The following is a 23,389-nucleotide window of genomic DNA, read 5'->3' as shown; positions in this document are numbered from 1 at the left end:
ATGGTTACTTCAATGCTTTTTGTTCAAATGCAAAATAAATGATTTCAGAATAGAAATTTTGCTATAGGTTAAGCAGATAGATTTATGCACCATTGTTACTCAAGTCATATGCTCCTAGTTTGGAAAAAAAAAAATATGAATTTCAAGTGTGAAATAAGCACCTTGTTTTTGGTATTCATCGGACTGTGCAACAAGAACAGCAGGGCCAAAAGAGTGAAGCAAGGGACCTGGGTTTTTAAACCAGTACACATCAACATCACTAAGAAGTACATTGTAACCTAGCTGGAGAATCTTCAGAACAATTCTTGACTTCACCTTTGTCACCTTTTGGAAGCACTTTGTTCCAAAGTGGCAGTCATCAAAACTGATGTTACTTGGAGCTATTGGATCTGTGAAAACGGGAATTCCCTAACATAACAGAAAATGGAAAATTGAGATACGATAACTAGTTAACCCCACACTGAAATAGTTAATTAAGCTTCAAGAACATTTAGATCATGGTAGAACTAATGAAGCATTGATACTATGCAGCATGCATTAACAATTTTCCATTTGTCCATGAAAAATAACTTGCATTAACAACATTAATGATAGATTTGTTTCTTATATTTCTTGATAACTTTGACGCAGTACGTTGGACTAAACAAAGATAATGCAAGTCCAAAACAATGAAATGTATGGATCTCATTTTCTTCTAAGTGTTTTAAAGAGTTGGCAAAAATATTTGGAAGCTTGTACAGAAAACCCTTAATAAAAGAATTAGCATTAACCATTTAAAGGGTCGACCTCAGCTAGTGGAATAAGCTATTTGCTGCTGTTGTTAAGAAAGCTCTCCATTGATCATAATTAAATGAGTATTTGAATAAATATTATTTCGGCAGAGAAGCATAGCACATACCTGCATGATGGAGAATTGATAAGTTTCCTGGTCAAGGGCACACACAATAAAATTTTCAATGGACAGTTCTCGTAATCTGCAAACCCAACTCATGAGCATATCCTTGTAGCTATAACCAGCAACAGTAAGTGTAACTGATTTATTTTTGTCTGCTCTGATAGACAGGAGTGATTCTAGAGAGAATGGAAGCTCCAAGGTTGCTGGAATTTTCTTCTGATCCTTCACAGAGCAATCCAATGATTTGGCCTGTGATTTCATACGAGATATGCAATACATTGTGTTTTCCCTTAACCAAGATGGAAAAATCTTTTCCTTCATCAGATTCATTGCAACTTGGCGTCCAATTGGATAAACAATGTTTTTCTTGGTGTCAACCATAATGTATTGTTTATTACACTTTAAAAGTTTGACCATGCTAGAGTAGTTAGCTTCACTGTAGAAAAATGAGCCATAGTTTGCCGCTATGTGGGAATTGCCAATGTACTCCCAATTTCTATTTTCAATATCTACATCACTAGAATTACCATGTGTAGGACTAAGATCATCCTCACCATTCAGATAGAAACTTGTTATGGTCAAACTAGCATCAAACAATAATCTGAACTCCGATGACATGGCCTCATGAATCACCCAATTGTTGTGAATCCCCTTACCATACAAGAAAGGAGGAAGAACTCCATTATGTAGAGGCAAATCCTTGTTGTTCCACACCATGAGCATTTTTGTATAACAATGACTCCCCTGCCAATTCTGTTGAAGTATTTTCTGCAGCTGAAGAAGAGTGACAATTCAATATAACTTTCTTGAGCATGAAAATTGAGTGTGGACAAGATGAGTTTTCAGTGAGTACTTTCTCTTAGACCCTTGAAATATTTTCATACCTCCTGGATCTTCACATGTTTCCCATTATCTGTCTGCCAATGTTTCCCAGACTCATCCAAGTGGAATGGGAAGTAAGAAACATTCTGAACCGAAGCAACAAGAAGCCAATCATGGTCAAGTCCATACACATGGTTTAGGGTAGAGATGAATCCAGAAAGGATAACAGTTTCGGGATCAATGATAACAGATATCTCTGATGTGTATGAACGTGATTTTGCAATCATGGAATGGAAAAAAGGAGTACCAAGGAAGCTGGATAAAAAAACAAACAAAACAGAACTTCAATCTTCCCTTGCACATTAGGTAACAATGACTAGCCTTATTTATACAATTACATAAATAATAAATACCAATAACTCCATCACCAATTCACCATGCATCATTATTAATATTGTACGTAATCTAGGGAGGCAAAGAGTATGTCATACGATGGTGTTCTCTGTCTTGCCTTGAGATTTAATAAAAATCAATCTGAACAATTTTTTATTGCGTACTATTTTGTTCACTTGGGTCAACATTCACATAAGAAGCTAAGAATTTAGTTGGAATACACAAACTGTAACTCATCTAAACATGGATCGTCATATAATTAAAAAATTATTGATTTTTGTAATATTTTCCTCAAAACTCATTTGATTTTTTTTCTAATTAGCCAACAGTAATTTTTAATTTAGTGTATCAAAATTAAACTTTAAAAGACACAACACAACTAATATAATTTCAGTATTAGTATTAACAGAATTAGTTTCAGACACAACTAACAAATTAATGACCTTCGGTAATGCAGTATACCAACTTGATGAAAAATGAAAACAGAATGATAGGAAGAGTGGAGAGCAAAAACAGAGCAAGACAAGTTCTTAGTGGGCAATCAGTTTTTCATTCACGTTTTTTTCTCCATATATGCAAGTTACAACACAACTTCTGATGTTACAAGCTTAGTATTCAAAAAATGCATTCATTGTTGACTTAGTTGTACTACCCACTTTTACCTACTGCATATTTACCAAAAACATACACCAAATCACCTAATTTTTACCTAAAACAGATTGCTGTCAAAACAAGCACAGTGCAACAGATTTTGTATTCAAAACAACAAGAAAATTCTCAAAGTCTAACACTCCTCCTTGAGATTTTTCTTGAGCACTCCAAGTCTTGATCTTTGTATTTCAAATTGACCCTTGGAAAGGGCTTTGGTCATGATATCTGCAATCTGTTCCTCAGAGCTGCAATGCTCCAACCTGATTTCTTTTGATTTCTCTGCTTCTCTAATGGCATGAAACTTCACATTAATGTGTTTTGTTCTTCCATGTTGGACAGGATTTTTAGCAATAGAAATAGCAGATTTGTTATCCACCCAAATGACAGTAGCTTCATCTTGAATTTGTCCCACATCTAATAAAATCTTTCTCAGCCAAATAGCCTGATTTGCGGCAGCTGCAGCTGAAATATACTCAGCTTCAGCTGAAGATTGAGCCACAACATCCTGTTTCTTTGAATTCCAAGAAAAAACAGCACTGCCAAATGAAAACACATATCCAGAGGTGCTTTTAGAATCATCAATACTTCCTGCCCAATCACTATCTGCATATCCTTGAAGTTCTCCACTTTCATTTTTTAAGAAATACAAACCATAATCAGTTGTACTTCTTATATATCTCAAAACTCTTTTTGCTGCACCAAAGTGAACTTGAGTTGGAGAATGCATGAATCTGGAAAGCAAACTTGCAGCAAACATTAAATCTGGTCTGGTTGCTGAAAGATACAACAAACTTCCAATTATACTTCTATAAATAGAAGCATCTGCATTATTTTCACCATCATTCTTTGAAAATTTTTCATTTGCAACCAGTGGAGTAGCAACTCCACAGGCTTGCATTTCTCCATGTGAAACTTCTTCAATATCTCCAAAGCATATTTTCTTTGTGAGATGAATATTCCATCATTTTGCTGAGAAATCTCCATTCCAAGAAAGTATTTCATTTCACCCAAGTTAGTCATTTCAAATTCTTTCTCCATGTCCATCTTAAATTGGTTTAAGGAATTTGATTCATTTCCTATAACCAATAAATCATCAACATACAAAGACACAATGAGTTGCACTTCATTGTTTGACTTCTTCACATACAAGGTGGCTTCATTTTCACTTCTTTTGAATTCCTTTTGCAGAAGATAACCATCAATTCTGCTATACCAAGCTCTTGGTGCCTGTTTTAAGCCATAAAGAGCTTTATGCAGCTTATAAACTTTATCTTCACTTCCTGGAACCTGAAAACTTTCAGGTTGATCAACATATATATCTTCATCAAGCAATCCATTTAGAAAAGCTGATTTTACATCAAAATGATAAATTTTCCAGCCAAGCTTTGCTGCCAAAGAGATCAGTAATCTGATTGTATCATGTCTTGCAACAGGTGCAAACGTATCAGAAAAATCAACTCCATACTGTTGGAAGTAACCTTTTACTACCAACCTAGCCTTAAGTTTGTTTACAGAACCATCAGGATTGAGTTTAGTTCTGTAAACCCACTTAACACCAATCACTTTTTTATTACTTGGCCTATCAACAAGTTGCCAAGTTTTATTTTTCTCAATCATCTTTATCTCCTCCTTCATGGCAGCTCTCCAGCTTTCAAACTCAGCAGCTTCTTCATACCTTGTAGGCTCTAATGCAGCAACATTGCATCTTGCATAAATATCCTCCAAGGTTCTTGTACCTCTCACTGGAAATTCAGTGTCACTGTCATAGTTCTCTTCATCATCTTCAGAATTTTGCTCTTGCAAAGTGTCTTCATCAAACAGCCCTTTACTTGAGCCTTCAGCTTGATGTTTCTTCCAATTCCATTTTGAAAACTCATCAAATTTTATATCTCTGCTAACAATAATTTTTTTTGTTTCCAAGTTGTATACTCGGTATCCTTTGGTGTTGATACTGTATCCCAAAAAAATACCAACTTCACACTTATGATCAAGTTTATCTCTTTTCACATTTGGAACATGCGTGTAACACACACAACCAAGTATTTTTAAATGCTCCACTGAAGGATTCCTTCCGCACCATGCTTCATAGGGAGTTTTACCCTTCAATGCTTTGGTAGGCAATAAATTCAGCAAATAAACTGAGGTATTTACCGCCTCAGCCCAAAAAGTTTTTGGAAGACCTTTCTCAAAGAGCAAACACCGAGCCATCTCCATCACTGTTCTGTTCTTTCTTTCACTCACTCCATTTTTTTGAGGAGTGTAAGGAACAGTGAACTGATGTTGTATTCCAGCTTGATCACAAAACTTTTTAAATTCCCCTGCTGTATACTCAGTTCCATTGTCAGATCTGAGTTTTTTAATTTGACAGCCAGCTTCATTTTCAACCAAAGTCTTAAACTTTTGAAATGCAGCAAACACATCTGATTTTTGTTTTAGAAAAAACACCCAACTCATTCTTGTAAAATCATCTATAAATAGCAAAAAATATTTGCTGCCATTTAAAGATGCTATGCTCATTGGACCACACACGTCAGTATGGATAAGCTATAATTTTTCCATAGCTCTCCAACTTGCTACTGCAGGGAATGGCAATCTACATTGTTTTCCAAATTGACATACATCACAAACATCAACATCATCTTCTATGGAAGGTAAGTTTTGAATTAAGCCATTTGAGCTGATTTTCTTCAAGGTGGAGTAACTAAAATGACCAAGTCTTTTGTGCCATAAAACAGAATCATCTACTGAACTTGGAAAAGCATGCATAGCAGGTTGCTTCCATTCTATTGGAAAACTCTTATCTCTCATTTTGATAGACATTAGCTCACACCCAGAAGGATCAAATATGGTACATTTCATGTCTTCAAAATGTAAAGTATAATTCTTTTCAAGCATTTGTCCCACACTTAAAAGATTTTGATTTATCTCAGGCACGTATAAAACATCTGAAATATATTTAGTACCTGAAGAAGTTTCTACAGCAATTACTCCTTTGCCTTTAACTTCAACACTTTCTCCATTGCCAACAGTGACTTTTGAAAAGTGAGACTGATCCAATTCCTTGAAAATACTTGCATCATTTGTCATGTGATTTGTGCAACCACTGTCTATAAGCCACTCCTCCTTGCTCCTGTTTGCTAAATAACAAGAAGCAACAAATAAATGCTCCTTATTTTGTTCTTCATGCTCAACAACTTGGGCTTGCTGTCCCTGTTGTTTTGCTTTGCTTTTGCACACTTTCTCCACATGACCAAGTTGGTTGCATGCCCTGCATTTGACTCCTGGTCTAAACCAACAGAAATTTTCTGTATGATTCTTCTTCTTACAGTAGGAGCAAGGTGGATACTTGTCTTTCCAACCTCCTCCTCTGTTGCTTTCTTCTTGTTTTTTTTCTTTTCCTTTCTTCCCACTAAATGGTTTTTTTCCACAACTACTGCTGCCTTGAAATTTGCCTTTGGTATTTACCACAAAAGCACCTTCAACATTTTCTTCCATCCTCAAGGATCTTCTCTGTTCAGTGGCTTGTAAAGCATTTACAAGTTCTGAAATTGATATATGAGAAAAATCCTTATTTTCTTCGAGAGATGAGATTTTTGACTCAAACCTCTCCGGAAGACATACCAATATTTTCTCCACAACTCGTTGATCACTGAGTTCTTCACCCAATAATCTGATTTGTGTAACCACTTTAGAAAGCCTGTCAGCAAACTCCTTCACTGTTTCAGCTTCCTTCATTTTGATGGCTTCAAATTCTCTTCTCAAATTTAGCACCTTCATCCTCCTTGTTCTTTCACTGCCTTGGAACTCCTCCTTAAGTTTGTCCCAAGCCTCTTTTGCTATATCAAGATTCAAAATCTTGATAAAAACATCATCATGAACAGCTGCTTGTATGATGGCAAGTGCTCTACCTTCTTTAGCCACTTCATCACTATGAAATCTTACTTGAGCCATTGTTGGGTTGTCTGGTAAAGGAGCTGGGTTGCTTCCATTTTCCACTACTTCCCACAAACTTTGAGCTCTAAGATAAGTTCTCATCTTTGCAGCCCACAAATCATAATTTTCTCCAGCAAATACTGGAGGTGGAGGTAAGGAATTGCTACCGGAAGCCATTAGTTGAAGGTTTTTTGAGTGGGTTTCTTGCTGGTTTTCACTCACACGCAGAAACTCTGTTTTTTTTATTTTCTTTTTCTCCCTCACAGACCCTAAAAGATCAATGAAGCTCTTGATACCATGATGAAAAATGAAAACAGAATGATAGGAAGAGTGGAGAGCAAAAACAGAGCAAGACAAGTTCTTAGTGGGCAATCAGTTTTTCATTCACGTTTTTTTCTCCATATATGCAAGTTACAATACAACTTCTGATGTTACAAGCTTAGTATTCAAAAAATGCATTCATTGTTGACTTAGTTGTATACCCACTTTTACCTACTGCATATTTACCAAAAACATACACCAAATCACCTAATTTTTACCTAAAACAGATTGCTGTCAAAACAAGCACAGTGCAACAGATTTTGTATTCAAAACAACAAGAAAATTCTCAAAGTCTAACACAACTAAACACCACCAGAGTAGCACATTCTGTAATGAATATCAATTCATGAGTACTATCTTTCAGCACACAAGGGCCAGTGTGTTTACTTACGTGAAATCAATGTTAGTGTCAACCACAACCCTGGAATCGAAAGCATCTGCGAAAGATGCAGCAGAAGGATCTTGACTAAACAAAACAACAGTAACATATGGAGACAGTGCCAACCATGACTTAACAGCCAGTGTCTGTCTGATCCCAGTAGAGCCCTTAAAGGGTTTAGGAGCTGAGAATGTGGTGATACTAAGACTTGAGTAATCCAAAGTGGCATGTTTGGAAATTCTGCTGTGATCCTTGAGTGAAGGTAATCTGTGAGTGGCATAGAGAGAGAGAGCAATGAAGACAAACCCAGATAGCCAAACTGACCATAGCTCCACATGAGACCCCTGCCAATCACATACAACAAGATTAACATGTCATGAAAACAAGACTTGGGAAAAGTAACAAAAAATGCAATTCAAGGAACAGAAAAATTAAGGACCTTCATGATCTTGTATTAGTGAGAAAACTGTTCTTGTTTTGTTATCTCTTCATGGGTTATTAAAAGAGAGAAAGAGAGAGAGAGAGTGGTGCTTTACCTGAAAGAAAGAAATGCAACTATAACAAACCCACTAGGCCACTAGCGAGACATGTGAAGTTTGACGTCACTAGCACGTTGGCTTCCTCCAAGTTTTTCATGAGAGTTGCATGGATTAAATACAATATACTACTTACCTACTTATCAAATTCATTGGAATTAAAAAAATAATTAATTTAGTTAATAACAATAAATTTGTCATATTTATATATTATTTATAAAAAAAATTATCATTATATTATTTTTCTTTCTTAATTAATATTTATATATATTTTAATCAATTAGAGTTTGTCATATATTATTTCTCTCTCCTAATTAATATTTATATTTTTTAATTAATCTAAAAATAATTAATATAAAAAATAATATAAATTATAATTTATATAAATAAATAAATGATTGTTTTAAGTTGAGTCTAGAATAGGATGCACTAGGGAAAAAAAATGATAAACTACTAACTTTTTTTTTTCGAATTGATAAACTACTAGCTAGTCAAGAGTCAAACCTGTTTTATGCACTAATATTAAGAAAACGTTTCATGAGTAAAATCGAAGGTAACGAGGTCCAATGCTGTTCCCGGTTTTCTGCATCATGATTCCTGAATACACGAATGGCATGTGAACATTCCCAATTATATACGTAAAGTAGACACAAGTATGTATGGCTATTCACTTGTACATGGCTTAGGTTATGGATTCACCAAAAACACAGATAACTGATAACCATGATTGTCACCTATACTCATCTATTAATTAAGTGTGTTTGAAACTGATGACTGAGAAAATTGATTTTTGAATAAAACTGGTTTTTTAAAATAGCTAAATTATATTTTAATTTTTTATCTTACTAGTATTTTAGTATGTACAATGTACAGACTAAATATTATTTATTATATGTACTAAGGAGGGTGTATTGGTTTAGGATTTCGTAGGATTTTAAAAGACTTTTTTTGAGTAAAAAAGTCCCTTGGTATTCAATCAAGATTTTATATCACTTAAAAACAATCCAGTGGTATTCAATCTGGATTTTCAAGATTTTTTAAAGAGTCCATTAAAATCCACTGGTATTCATTTGAGATTTTTTACAACTTAAAAATAATCCATTGGTATTAAAAAATATAAGGATTTTAAAAGATTGTTGTGTGAGAGGGATTTTGAAGGACTTTCTAGTGTTATCTATAAATACCAGATTCATAAAACAATCCCATCCAAACCCATCGGATTTTGAAGGATTGTTTGAAGTGATTTTTCAAGTGTTTCAAGAATTTTCAAGTGAGTTTTTCATTTTTTTTTCTATGCTCCTGTCTTCTCCATTTTTTCTCTACTAATAATACTACATTATTATTCATTGTTCATATATAATATTGTAGTACTGTTCTCATCCCATTCCCCTATTTTGTGAAACTCTGATATGTAAATGATAGTGTCATTGACTTGCTATATTTTTCTGTTCGTTCTTTTTAATTGACTTGCTTTATTTATTCTATGTAATTAAATTTGTTCCTTTATATAACACAAAAAAATGCTTGAAATCTCAAATTTTAAGTGGTAATTTTTTTTATAACACACGTCAAGAAAAGAAAAAGGTGAAAGATGAAATTGATATCATAATCTCTATAATATATATATATATATATATATGTATATATATATATATATATTTATAAGATGAATTTGTTAAGGTTTCTGTGAGTAGAATGAGATGAAAATGGATCTTAGTTGGGGAAAGAACCCTCTCAATATAAAAACTGCGAACTCTCTCATTCCCTTAAATTTGTTACTCTTATCCCTCATCCTTTTATAACTCAACAATTATTTTTTTTTACTATGAATTTTTCTTTTTTATTTTTATATTGTGAAATTAAGATTTTTTTATATTTTAAAAAAATAAAATTAACATAAGACATTACAGTGTCTAATTTTTTAAGGTTTAGGTTTTATGCCTTCATTAGCTTATTTTTTAAAAAAGAAAATATTGTTAAAATTATTATATAATATATAACTACAATAATATATATATATATATATATATATATATATATATATATATATATTTTCTATATCTAAATACTTCCGTTTATATAAAAAAATTATATATTTAAATATTTTCTATATTTCCGTTTTTACATATATTTTTTATAATGACTGAGGTATTTGATCCATTTGGATAGTTAAGATATATTCGATCTTGTATGATTGGTGTGCTTCTAAAAATAATAATATAATTTTATTGATTTTGTCTCTTATCCATAATTATTTATATAACTAGTTTTCAACATATATTGTTTTAGTAATTTAAATGGGAGATTCACAAGGAAATAATAAAGAAAAAGGAAAAGAGAAAGAAAACTATGAAGCTTGGACCAAGGAGGATTCCGATGAATTGTTACAATTGATAGTGGATGCTATAAAAAGAGGATAAGATATTATGAAAAATTATCATTATTATTTATCTAGACATTATTTTTTTATATTATTTTTTTCTTTGACTCTTTTTAAATTTGAATGTATGCATTTTTTTTAAATCTTATCAAATGTCAAAACTCCACAAAATCCCACAGAATCTATTAAAATCCTGATTTAAAAGTCTTGCAGAATCCATTAAAATCCTGATTTTAAGTCTTATGGAATCCTGTAAAATCTTAAAAGTCATGAAAATCCTGCAAAGTCTTTTAAAATCCGCAAGATTTTTTTTAACTACAAAAGTCTTTTAAAATCCTAATCCAATACACCCCCCTAAATGTTATAATAAATAAAATATATAAATAAATATTATGTTTGAGTATATAAATTATATTTTAAATTTGTATAAATAGATAATTTTAAATATATAAATTATATTTATATTTATGATAAATAATTTATATTATAGCATGATATTATTTCTATATATTGATAATTTATTTTAAAATATTAAATTATAAATAATTAGGATAAATAAAAATTAAATTAAAAAATAAGTTAAAAGAATTTAATATATAGAAATTGATTAAAATTTATAATAAATTATATATATATATATTATATATATATTATATGCTTGAATATATAAATTATATTTAAAATTAGTATACATAAATATTTTTAAATATATAAATAATATTTTTAATTTATGATAAATAATTTTTATTATACAAAAAATTTATTTTATTTATTGATAATTTATTTTTAAAATATTAATATTAAATTTATAAATAATTATGATAAATAAAAATCGAATTAGATAAAAAAGTTTTTAAAAAAATTATACAAACCCTCTCATTTAAAAAAGAAAAACTCATAAAAACACTAGGTGTTGATTTTTAAAATTCATTGTTTTATAAGTTAACGGTAAACTTACTATAATATTCTCTCTCTTTTTTTTAGAGAAACTATAACTTTTTTTTATTCAACATAAAAATTTGCTTGAAATCAGCTTTATAGTGTGTTTGGATGAGGAATTTAAATGGAGTAATTCATTTATTTGAAGAATTTCAAATTCTTTGAGGTGAAATACCTTGTTTGGATGGAGAATTTATAAAGAATTTGAAATTCAAGCATTTGTGAAATCCTTAAAATAGTAAAATTTCAAATTCTCCCAAAAAAGTAAGAATTTGAAATTCTTCATATTTTTTTTCTTCTTATTTCAATTATATATTTTATCTTATCTCTTATCTCTTCATTTTTTAATTATTAAATATTCAAAAATATTTTTAAGATTATTAAATATTATATAATATGAATTTTTTAAAATTATTAAATATTTAAAAATTTGCTAATATTTATTTTTATAAAATTTAATTTAAAAATTCTCAACATATAAATATATTTTTAAAATCAATTTTACCATGGTGGAATCAAATTATCATATCCAACCTAATAATTTAAAATTTGATAAATTTGAATTGACTTATCCAAACAAAATATTTTAAGAATGATAGAAATTGAAATCAAAGTAATTCAAATACCAAGAATTTAAAATTCCTTGAATTTGTAAAATTCTTCATCCAAACACACCATTAGACTCTGAATCAATATATCAACAAAAAGTTAAACAAATAAAAGTTTACATAAAATTACATTAACAAGTATTTCAACATTTGAAATTTTAAAAGTGAAGCTAAATACGGACTAAGTTTGATTTGAGTGCAGTGGCACGGAGGGAAAGGTAAAAACAAGAAATGATGGGGGGAAAAAAACATATATCGAATCCGGTTTCTTTCTCTTATATTTTATATTTTTTATACAGACTTATACTAAAAATAGGATAGAGCTAATCTAATAGAAATCTTCAAAAAGAGGCTGGTAATTGATCTTACATGAATCATGCTTTGTTCTGATTTAGAAATTGTGTTTCAAAAAAAAAATAGAGATCTTGCTAATCTGCATTAAACAAATATAAACTGAATCTAAACTTGTTACCAAAAGAAAAGGAAAAGGCTTATTATAATAAATATAAATGATATATTGTTAATGAAGATGAAAACGAAAAAATACGAAAAATAAAAATAAAAAAAATATACATTAAACTATATATCAAAAACTAAGCATCTGAAAGTTAATTAAATGGATTTATCAAATGCCTTTATTTTTATTAAAGAAACATATAAACCAATTTAATAAGCTATAAGCTTAAATGACTCGTTAAAAATACTTTCTGAAAAAATTAATGTAAGCTAAATACCTATTTTGGTCCCTTATAATCTTTTTTTGTTTCAATATAGTCTCTCATTAATTTTTTGTCTCAATTTGGTCCCAAACTAATTAATTAGTTTCAATTTAGTCCCAAATTAATTAATTGGTTTCATTGTGGGACTTCCGTCCAAATTATTTAAACGGAGTTAACTTTTGGCCACGTGGATGCATATGTGAATGACAACTTTGTTGAAAACACCTGGACCCAGAACGGCCCGTTCTGAAACCGGAACGGGCCGTTCTGGTTACACTTTTGGTGTGTTAATTTTGCATCCGGAACGGCCCGTTCCAGGTGCAACATTAACACACTAAAAGTTCAACCAGAACGGCCCGTTCCGGTTTCAGAACGGGTCGTTCCGGTTTCATTTTTTTTATGTATAAAATATTAATAATTTTATAAAATATATATTATTAATTATATTTTAATTATGTTGTTATATCTAATAAAATAAATATATTAATATTTTTTATATTTTATTTTATTATGTTTATTTTATTATTTTTTATCATTTTATTCCTCTAATTTTAAATAAATTGCAAAAAATTATAAAATGATACTTAAATATTTCTTCAAACAGAAAGAGAAAAAGAAAAAATTATTACTCTATTTATAAGACAATTGTATTTTATAAAAATAAGTAATGTTAAAATTTTTACCATAAAAAAATATTTTTCAAAATTATTATATTTTTTAATAAAATTAATAAAGAATATTGGTTTAATTGCATTTTTTATCCCTCAAGTATTACAATTGTGTAGTTTTGATCCACAAGATTTTAGTTGGGTAATTTTAGTCCTTAAAGAATTGCAATTGCGCGATTTTGGTCCTTCAATTTTTAATTGAACAATTTTAGTCCCTCGAATATCATAGTAGTACGATTTTAATTTCTCCCATTAAAAATTAATAATAAATATATATCATTTAATACATTAAAAAAAATTATAATATACGTTAATTTAAATAAGCAAACAATTATATAGTTTTAAAATATTATATATATATATATATATTAAAATTTTAAAATTATTAAATTTTTAATGAGAAAGACTAAAATTGCACAATTATGATATTTGAGATATTAAAATTGTTCAATTAAAAATTGTGAGACTAAAATTACACAACTAAAATCTTTTAAGGACTGAAATTACTCAATTAAAATTTTAGGGATCAAAATTGCATAATTATAATACTTGAGCGATCAAAAACACAATTAAGCAAAGAATATGCTATTCTCAGTTTTGGAACGGGCCGTTCTGTTTTCAGAACGGCCCGTTCTGCTGCACTAGTGGTGTATTAATTTTCGTATCTGAAATGGCTAATTTCAGTTGCAAAATTAACACACCAAAAGTACAACCAGAACGGTCAATTCTAGTTTCAGAACGGGCCGTTCTAGTTCCAGGTGTTTTCAAAAAATTGGGATCCACGTGGCATCCACCTATGCATCCACGTGGCATCCACCTATGCATCCACATGGCATCCACCTATGCAACGGTTAACTCCGTTAAAGAAATTTAGACGGAAGTCCCACATAGAAACCAATTAATTTATTTGAGACTAAATTGAAACCAATTAATTAGTTTAGGACCAAATTGAGACCAAAAATTAATGAGGAACTACATTGAAACAAAAAAGATTATAAGGGACCAAAATAGGTATTTAGTCATTAATCTAAAATTGACTCAATAATCACAAGTTACTGGCTCACAGAAGGCAGTATCACAATCACGAAAGGCACGTTGTGGCCATTTCAAGATGCATACGTATTCTTTAGGCAAATAATCTAGGCCTAGGAAACACAGCGTATTAACGCCAGCAAGCTACGAAACCTACTAGAATCATGTATTGCTGTTATCTTTAACGCAACGCATTGCTATTTTATCTTTCATGGTAATCAACACATTGAAAAATTACAATTTACAACCAACCATGTTGCTTTGCTTTCAACTTGAATTTGACAAAAAAACGATACATGCTATAAACCAACACACGCATTCACATTTGTAACTGTTGCACAAATAATCAATAAGCTAATCTACGATAATTTTTATGCATGGGATAGGTGGCAATGATGTTTATCCGCTCAACTCGTCTATTTAGTATTTGCGTAACCTGGGTAAAGCTGGGAAGGAACGAGAAAAAACACAAGAAAAATGGGCAACAGATTAATTTGTTAGCAGTAAAGTTTATCTGAATCATTCAGCCAAAGCATCCAGCAAAACCAGGATTAGCCATGTATTGATTTTGTCATTACGAATTATGATATTGACGGGAATTAAATACATATCTGATTTTCTAATGAAAGAGAAAGTTTTTCCGCGCCTTTTCTTTACATCAAAACATATTACAGCACATATCCAACTCTACCCAGTTTTATACTACTTTTCCTAGTAGCAGACCAGGAAAATAACGGTATCATTATATTGAACCTACAAAAATGGGAATAGTCATCGCTACCTATTAGTTTTTAATCAAAATTCCCTTTGAAGACCTAACATCACAAACTTCACCCTACACGTCCAACTTTATGTTTCTCTTGAATGAACCCCGCAAATGCAGTGTCAACCATCTCAGTCCTCGCCGTTCATCTTTGCCTCCGAACAGGTGATCTGGATCTTGACCTCCTTCCCCTGCATAAAAAGGAAACAGTAAATAAACAAAGAACCATTGAAAACTAAAAATGAAGCCTGACAAATTCACCTGTGCAGCTTAATCTTATATGATGTTGGAAGTGTCTGAAAAACATAAATCTTAATCTAGAAAACTTTATGGCAACAAACCTGGAAGAATCAAGAGAAGAATAGGGAGAATGCCTGCGCTGAGAACGCTTGCTATGAGGAGACCGCGAAAGTTGTCTAAAAATGAAACCACCGTACTGACTTGGTGAGTTCATATACAAAGTTTATATAAATACAACTCAACCTGGTATTAGTGTCAACACTCCATTGGAAGAAACCTATTACAATAAATCTTTTTTGTTTCTAATGAATATGATCAGACACGGTCAGATGTTTACCAGAAACAACAAATGTTCCAACATATTTTAGATTCAGGGTACAGATATACATACAATTATGGATAAACAAGTGCCACAGATTTGTGCACAAAACCAAAAGTTCCTAGCATATTCTATAATGTCTTATAATATATTGCAGACGGATAAATTGATAGAACACACAAGCTAGACAAAAGATGCATGAAAATGCACTTATTACCACATAACTTGAATAATATGAAAAACATTCCATATAACAGGCAATAAGATAATTTATTCAACTAAAGAAAGACCCAAATGATTGAATATGTGGAGCATGGTATCAGTTTCAGAATCCTAAAACTGCACAAAATCATATGCTCTATTTTATCACAGAAACAAGGTATAAAATAAGTAAACAATCATATGGTACACAAAATTAAAACATCAATAGTTCTATTTTCAAACTTGCAATTTTGGTAACATAATCTCGGAAGTTGCACTACGATGCAGCCATAATCTTATAAACAATGGAAGCTTTCCCAGAGGCGGTAAAATGATCGAACATGAAAATGTATCAGAGAAAATACCAACAACCTACACTTCACAAACATTTGATAACTATCATAATATAGCAAAAAATATTTGTTTTTGGTATACACAATACAATATGTACAAATTAAAATTTCTTATTACCCAAACAAGTAAATAAAAAATTTATAAAGGATGTTAGTTAGATTAGATGGCTAAAGTCCAAAAACAATGCAGAAGAAAATGTAGAACTTTCTGGCCCTTGAGATATCAAGCTATATAGAGTTCCAGTGACAAGATTGATGGAAGCAATTCAGCCTCGGACTTGAAGTTTTGAGAAAATTGACCTAGAGCTGAAATCATTGAAGGAAAATATAGAAAAGCTGGTGGCGTCATCATCTAAGATCCATTTTGCACATATAATAAGCCAAGAAAAGCTATTTGTAAATCACCAAAAATCTATTTATAACCAGCAAAATAAAACAAATTAATTGACGCCATCATCATACACCAAAGAGCATCAACCATGTGAGAATAACTACGATGATAAATGTATTACATACATATGTGTGTGTATATACATATATAGTGCGAGAGAACAAGAAGACAGATATCGCTATAGCCTATAAACACAAGCAGCACATCTAAACATCTCCAAGATGCTCTGGAACACCCAAACTTCAATATTCCAAACCTGAATAATGTAAGGATCTTAATAAATAATACCTTCTTTTAGATCTGACAGGAGACGGTGATAAGTCACGCTTTCTTGAATGCAGCTTCCTGCATTATTACACAAATGATGAGACACTATATATGACAACCAGACAAGAAGGTTCAAATGGAATATGTTCTAAAACCTTTTTGAGCCATCTGAGCCTTCACTGGAATCACCAGCATGATTAAAATGATCCTTGTTGGTTCTACCTCTACTGCTTACTGAAGATGAGCGTCTTCTTCTGTGCCTGTCGGGATTACTAGCCTCTTTTTGCCTTGATTTGTGTTCCCCCTTATCCTTTGCATGCTCCCTTTTCCGGCTAGTATCATCAGTGGCACTGCCTCTATGGGATTTTTCTGCTTCCTTTTTATTATCCTTGACATCAACATGAGAGGACCTTTTCCTAGACTCTGATTCTTTTGCCTTCTCCCCATGCCTTAAATTGTGCTCTTTCACTCTTTCTTTTGCTTCACTGCCATAATCTGTTTTTTCCCTTTTCTGATTTCTTTCATCCTTTCTTCTATGATTCTCATTACCTTTTTCATCTGTCTTTGTCTTACTACTGTGTACCTCCTTTACAAAGTCTTTCTCAGAACTTCTGTCAAGCCGATCAACTTTTTCTGATTTTCTTCTACTTTCCCTGCTTGGATGATCATCTGTTGCCTTTTCCACACTAACATTCTTACCATGTAGTTCAGAGCTAGGTGTTCCTGAAGTATCTTTAGAACTAAAACCATTAACTCTATCCTGGCTTCTTTCAAAAGCATTAAGCCCATTATCCCTAAGATCTTCAGACAACGCCTTGGAAGAATGTGAATGATTGGATTCTCTGGTGACCTTATAATCATGCAATTGATCAGAACCAGCATCATTGCTACTTCTGGGTGGTAAAGAGATGGTTTTGACCTGATTATTCACCAAATTAGTGTCCCTTCTACCATGCTCATCAAGTTGTGAAATGCCATTAACAGATACATCATGTGTATCTGACAAAGGTTTCTTAATCCCTGACTGATAGGCAGCATCTTTTGCAGAAATTGGCACACTGGAACTCTCAATTTCGTTGTCTCCATCATCAGCGTCAGAACCGTAATTTCCAAGACCTAAAACATCTCCAGGAGAGCTGGAACTAGATTTTTCACTGGCACCATCATTTTCTACCTTCTCTTTGATTGGAACTAAAACCTTTGCAGATGCCTTAGGCACTGTAGCTGAGAGTGGAGATGCTGATGCCTTATGGTTTGAGGTGGCAACCTTGTGACCCACTGCAGAAGACTCGTTGTTAGAACCTACAATATATAATAATACTCGATCAGTAGAAAAAAATCATCTATATGAAGATTTAAGAGAAAATTAATTACCTTCAGCAGTAAGATCATCTTCAGCAAGAACTTTGGTAGCAATTTCATCAAACAATTCATCAGTAACCTAAGAAGAAGCAGTAATCAGAACTTTGATATTTTATTTTTCTGCTGCAGCCAGTAGACATGAAACTAAGATAACAATTCACGTTTTAACCAGCCGCTTACCTTCAAAAGAACTTCAGTCAGAACTCTTTTTATTTCTTGGTTGATTGCTACAGTTCTAGCTGCTTCAACTTGATCCTACATATGAAATACAGCATACTAAATTCAAAATAATAATGGGCATTTAATCTATTAAATGGACACAAACTTTAATATTAAAATGAAACCTCATCATCATCTTCATCCTCAGCTGATCTAGATGAATCAATGCTTTTACTATCCGCCTCATCACCTCGCACATACGACTTGTCAATGCCATCATTTCTAAATGTTGCTTCCTCTTTCTGATTCTCTGCAGGAGCAGTAATGACTGTTTTCTTTATTTCCTCTCTAAGCCAGTTAGGGACTGAAGCCTGAAAAAAACTGCAAAATGAGGCTTGATAATGACATATATATATCCAAGCATTAACCTTTGCAACACACTTACCTTTTTAGGACGATCAGGAACACCAGATACCCCATATGCATCAGCAGAGAAAGTCGTGGTAGGATGAATTGTAGTTCCTGAGCTAAGGGTAAAGGGTGCACCACTTGGTGGAATGGTTGAAGAGAGGCCAGGTCCAGGAAACCTTCCAAATGGCGGGGCCACATGACCAGGAGTGGTGATAGAAGGGTCATGCTGCTAAATTAACTAGGTGTCAAGAGCATTAAAAGATGCTTATAAGTTGACTAGGAAAACAAAAGGTTTCAAAATTAAAACCTGTTGCCCAGAGGCAAGAATTGGAGGTATTGGTGGATAACCAACACCATGTGTCACCGGAGCAGCCCAGTTATTCATTGATGTACTGGAATCATGATGATTATAAGTTGATGGCATTGGCAAGTCACTATCACGATTAAACCTAGGTGCAAAATCTAATGGTTGATCAGCAAGACTGATAGCAGAGTCAACTGAGTGGCTGCCGGATGCAAAAGGTGGTGTATGCATTGATGGTTGCACATGGCGTTCTTGAGATGTGGAACTTGACAAAGGAAAGACTGAATATGATTGTTGAATATGATCGGCAGCCTCTTTACCTGTTGAGTCAATATTCAGATTGAACATGGGAAAATAAATGAGGGAAGATACAAAGCATTAAAATTCAAAACTGTAGTCCCCCAAGACATAGATTCATATGTTTATCAAAGCTGCAAAAAACTGAGTATTTTTAAACAGCCCTTTCCCACTGTCTGATGTTTCCATGTTCCAACCACTAGCTGTTCTCCAATCCAACTCATCTTTACATAGGCAACATTTAAGTATTGTTAACACATGCCAACTAGTCACAAACAGTGCAAATAAACCAGCATACATGATGAGAAAATGAGCTTATTGTTCCTTGGCCAGGGACTGAGCAAACGTGTGAAGATGTGGTAATTCTTACAGGTAAGGCAGTGAGGTGCCATAAAAGATATAAGGTCCAACAACCCCTATATCCTATTGCGATAAATAATGCCCAGAATATGAAAAGAAGGCTGACCAAAACACTAGGCAGGAACCACTCATAAATAACTTTATCAATTAGCTATGTAATGCTTTACATTAAGGTGATCAAAGGATATTGTTCAATCATCACAAATGGGTACTGCCTCAAGAGTTTTGATTCGATTATAAATATACCTTATTATTAAGCACTTGGATGGTGGCATTCAACATGCAACCATTCCCCAATTTGGGCCACCTAGTACTCGGCTCAAGTGGCTTCACATGGAAAGTGGAAATAATGTAATTTGCTTGACAAGATAAGAATCAAGCAATTTAACATATGGTTCCCTTCCCTATATTTCTAAACAAGAAAATAGACTTTTTATTAAAACAATTTCACATCTATTATTTTGAATTACAAAGGTGAGCCTTTCTTAGGACTTACTTGAATAAACTTCTCCAAAATCACTTATCGGAGAAGAAAATACAAAAAAAAATATATGAAATAAGTTAAAATTAGCTTATACATAAGTTAAAAAGCATATTTTGGGAATATGAGAGAGTTTCTACAAATTAGCTTATGTAATAAGTTAAAATTAGATTTTACAGAAGTTTATTTCATTTTTTTATCCATATTTCCTTCTCTTAGAAGTGCTTTTGAAAATTTATCCAAACAAACCCTTAGTCTTAATTCCCAATGCTTGCCCACTGAATAACCTTGAAGATTAGGCTGCCATAATAAAAGAGAGGAGAATAATAGAATAGTATTCTAGGAGGAAATTTATTAATGCTGGTGCTGAAAAGGCAACTCTTGTCCAGATATTGAAAATTTGAAACCTTCGAGCCAAAGTGAGAGCATTGTTGAGTTCATGGCTTTATTTTGGCATTATGTTTCCCCAGTTGTTGAGTTATTTTTTTAAATGGAAATAACTTCCTAGGAAAACTAATGGGCAGGTATGTAGTTCTTTTTGTTTTCTCTTTTAGACTCCAAGTTTTGTGAGTTTTCCAGGAGTGATTTTAGTTTTCTGGGTTTTCCTTAAGCTTTGTGTGTTTGGTGGATACCTCATCCTCTCCCCTCCCTATCTAATAATATTTCTTTTTCTATCCAAAAATAATCTATAAAATCATACCTATTGTTCATTAAACAAGAATCGTGATAGGCTGATAGAATATCTTGTCTAAAAAGACAGCATGGACAACATAAAGGGGTTGTTATCACACTGTAAATCAAATCACAAATCAGAGAGACCTATTTTGTCAACCGTACAAATATATTTGTAAAAATAAAAAATATATATATTTGTCTTGTATGTACATTAATTATTGAGGGTTTTGCATAACTTCTCTTTCAAGTTTCAAAATTAATTACTAGATCATTTTAACAGAAACTATATATTTTCCCAGCAATCCTTTTGGTTTCTCTCTCCTATGCAACTGTCCCTCTCTGACCTACTAATCTGAGGATGGTTCACCCACCTCCAAACAACCTCACCACCCTCGCCAGACCATCCTACCACCAGAGGCTCACCATACCCAGAGCATCAAGATAATTCCAAGTTCCTAGAAATGGTCTGTTATGTCTATTCATTTGGGTAGCGTTCGACAGTGAGTATTTTTCAGAAGTCTTCTTCACAGACATTTCTGCCCACACCCACCCAACACTGACTTAGTTTTTCATCCCAGATTAGCAGTTTGGCTAAATGACCTTCCTATATCATCGATATAGTTAGAAACACAACAGAAATGAGTCAAATCATGATTAAATGAAACTACGTAATCTGCATCAATAGAGTGAGGACTTGCCTCAAATCACATGAGTCAAATCATGATTCATGTGATTCCAACTAGCAAGATCTCTCAGAACCAAATTGACAGTATCACAAAATACAGTATAGGCAAATTCCAGAATATTGATTTATGATCCATTTCCATAGAAGCTTCACTTGCAATTTCAACATACTAAATAAACAATTACCTGCAACAGAACTATAACTAGAAGGTACCTCCTGCTGATGAACTGACGGATTTGTTGGCAAGTTTCCTTGTTCAAATGAAATGGTCGAATCTCCAATGCTGGTCCCATCTCTAGCACTGTATGAAAGTCCATCTGAAGTATAAGGTGTCTCCAAACTGACAGGTGCAGCCTCCTGGGAATGTCCTGAAAGCCGCTGCGCAGATGCATCCAAATAGGAAAATTGTTGATAGCTTGATGATGGATGGGATTGGTTTTGAATATCAGCATAATGTGAGTCAACATGTTGTTGATACTGATCATGATAATGGCTTTGCTCTTGCAATCTTCCAGCAGGTGAAAAATGTGATTGTGGATGCTGACTTTCCATTGCAGCCTTAGCATCAGCCCAAGCTCTGGCCTTAGCAGCCCAATCTTCCTCATTATTGTGGGCTATCATTACAACATAATGTCAAAAAAAATACAACATCCACTAAACTAAGAATGGTTATAGAAATTGAAAAGGGGGGAGAGCAATTTTCCAAGAGGCAATATATAAAATCATGCAGAGACACACACGAGTCGACACAAAAATATACAATACACCATAATCATTGAAATGACAAACCAACCAATCAGCATTCATACTTGTTGCAAATTACAGTTGAAAAGCTGCGTAACTCCTCACACACATGCAAGTATATATCTTGGTCAATATTCAGTGTCAAAGTCACAGGACTCACAAATCCCAATAATTTCAACAACAACAAAAAAACAAAAACCAATTTATTTGACACAGATAACATGGTCATACCCATCAAACACAACCTAAAAAAAAACAATGCACGCCTCTTTTTTTCCATTTTTCTTTTTTCTTTTTCTGTGAAAATGCTTCTCTCTCAAGTGGACAACTTTCAACTCTTCCAAAACCTAATAATAAACAGCAAAAACCCTAACTGTAGAACGAATAAGAAAACAACGTTTTCTGATTCTGACGTAAGCATATAAAAATTAAAAAAAAAAAACTAACCTGGATAGCCCTGGTTAGGTGGCCAGTTAGGGTTGCTCCATTCCTACAAAAATTCCATGCAATTAGTGAACCAATACCCAATAGAAGAAGAAACCCTAGCAAAGGGCAAGAAGGATATTTCACCTGAGGATAAGGCTGAGGAATGTGGGAGTGAGGTGTGAACTGAGGAGGTGGCACGTGAGAACGCGGAGGAGGAGGAGGAGGAGGAGGAAACTGGTTGAGATGGTAAGAATAAGCGTTCGCCGGAGGAGGAGGCTGAGGCGGCGGTTGCGGCCACTGCGGCGGAGGGGAAGGGGTCTGGGAAGGGTGGTATTGGAATTGGGAGGAGAACCAGGGGGCCTGGGGCGGCGGTGGCGGTATCTGGTGAAAGTGGTGCGGATGGTGGTGGGGATCCGCCGTGTGCGGCGGTGGTGGTGGCGGTTGCGGCGGCCTCATGTAGCCGTGTGGTTGCTGGAACGAATCCATGGAATTGGAGGAAACGGAGGGTGTGGGATTTGGATTTCGATGCGTTTCGTTTTGATGGGAAGCAGCGATTGCGAAATGAAGGGTAAATGTTAGGAGGAACAAGGGTTCAGGCAGACACCGTATGGACCCCCGCTTGGGAACCAAACTCTTTTTCCCACTCACTCTAGTATCTTCTTGTTGTAGGAGAAA

General features: G+C 33.1%; 1 protein-coding gene across 1 annotated transcript in view; it reads right to left on the bottom strand.

Annotated features, from left to right (window-relative positions):
- Positions 1-23,389, bottom strand: part of LOC109813421 (uncharacterized) — a 24,932-nt gene extending 1,543 nt beyond the window's left edge. The window contains exons 1-15 of the mRNA XM_083074267.1: positions 22,859-23,389; positions 22,736-22,778; positions 21,730-22,158; positions 19,050-19,366; positions 18,777-18,968; positions 18,517-18,702; positions 18,353-18,427; positions 18,185-18,251; positions 16,966-18,112; positions 16,832-16,888; positions 15,276-15,455; positions 7,407-7,766; positions 1,780-2,032; positions 899-1,669; positions 162-408 (exon numbers count right to left, since the gene is read on the bottom strand). Of these exons, the coding sequence (XP_082930393.1) occupies positions 162-408; positions 899-1,669; positions 1,780-2,032; positions 7,407-7,766; positions 15,276-15,455; positions 16,832-16,888; positions 16,966-18,112; positions 18,185-18,251; positions 18,353-18,427; positions 18,517-18,702; positions 18,777-18,968; positions 19,050-19,366; positions 21,730-22,158; positions 22,736-22,778; positions 22,859-23,200 (4,666 nt within the window). The 5' untranslated portion in view covers positions 23,201-23,389. The remainder of the gene's footprint in view (positions 1-161; positions 409-898; positions 1,670-1,779; positions 2,033-7,406; positions 7,767-15,275; positions 15,456-16,831; positions 16,889-16,965; positions 18,113-18,184; positions 18,252-18,352; positions 18,428-18,516; positions 18,703-18,776; positions 18,969-19,049; positions 19,367-21,729; positions 22,159-22,735; positions 22,779-22,858) is intronic.

Source organism: Cajanus cajan, chromosome 5, assembly GCF_000230855.2.
Source record: "Cajanus cajan strain Asha chromosome 5, NIPB_CcT2T_4, whole genome shotgun sequence".
NCBI classification, from domain to species: domain Eukaryota; kingdom Viridiplantae; phylum Streptophyta; class Magnoliopsida; order Fabales; family Fabaceae; genus Cajanus; species Cajanus cajan.
The sequence above is the reverse complement of the archived record's forward strand: the minus strand, read 5'-3'. Positions and strand labels throughout refer to the sequence as shown.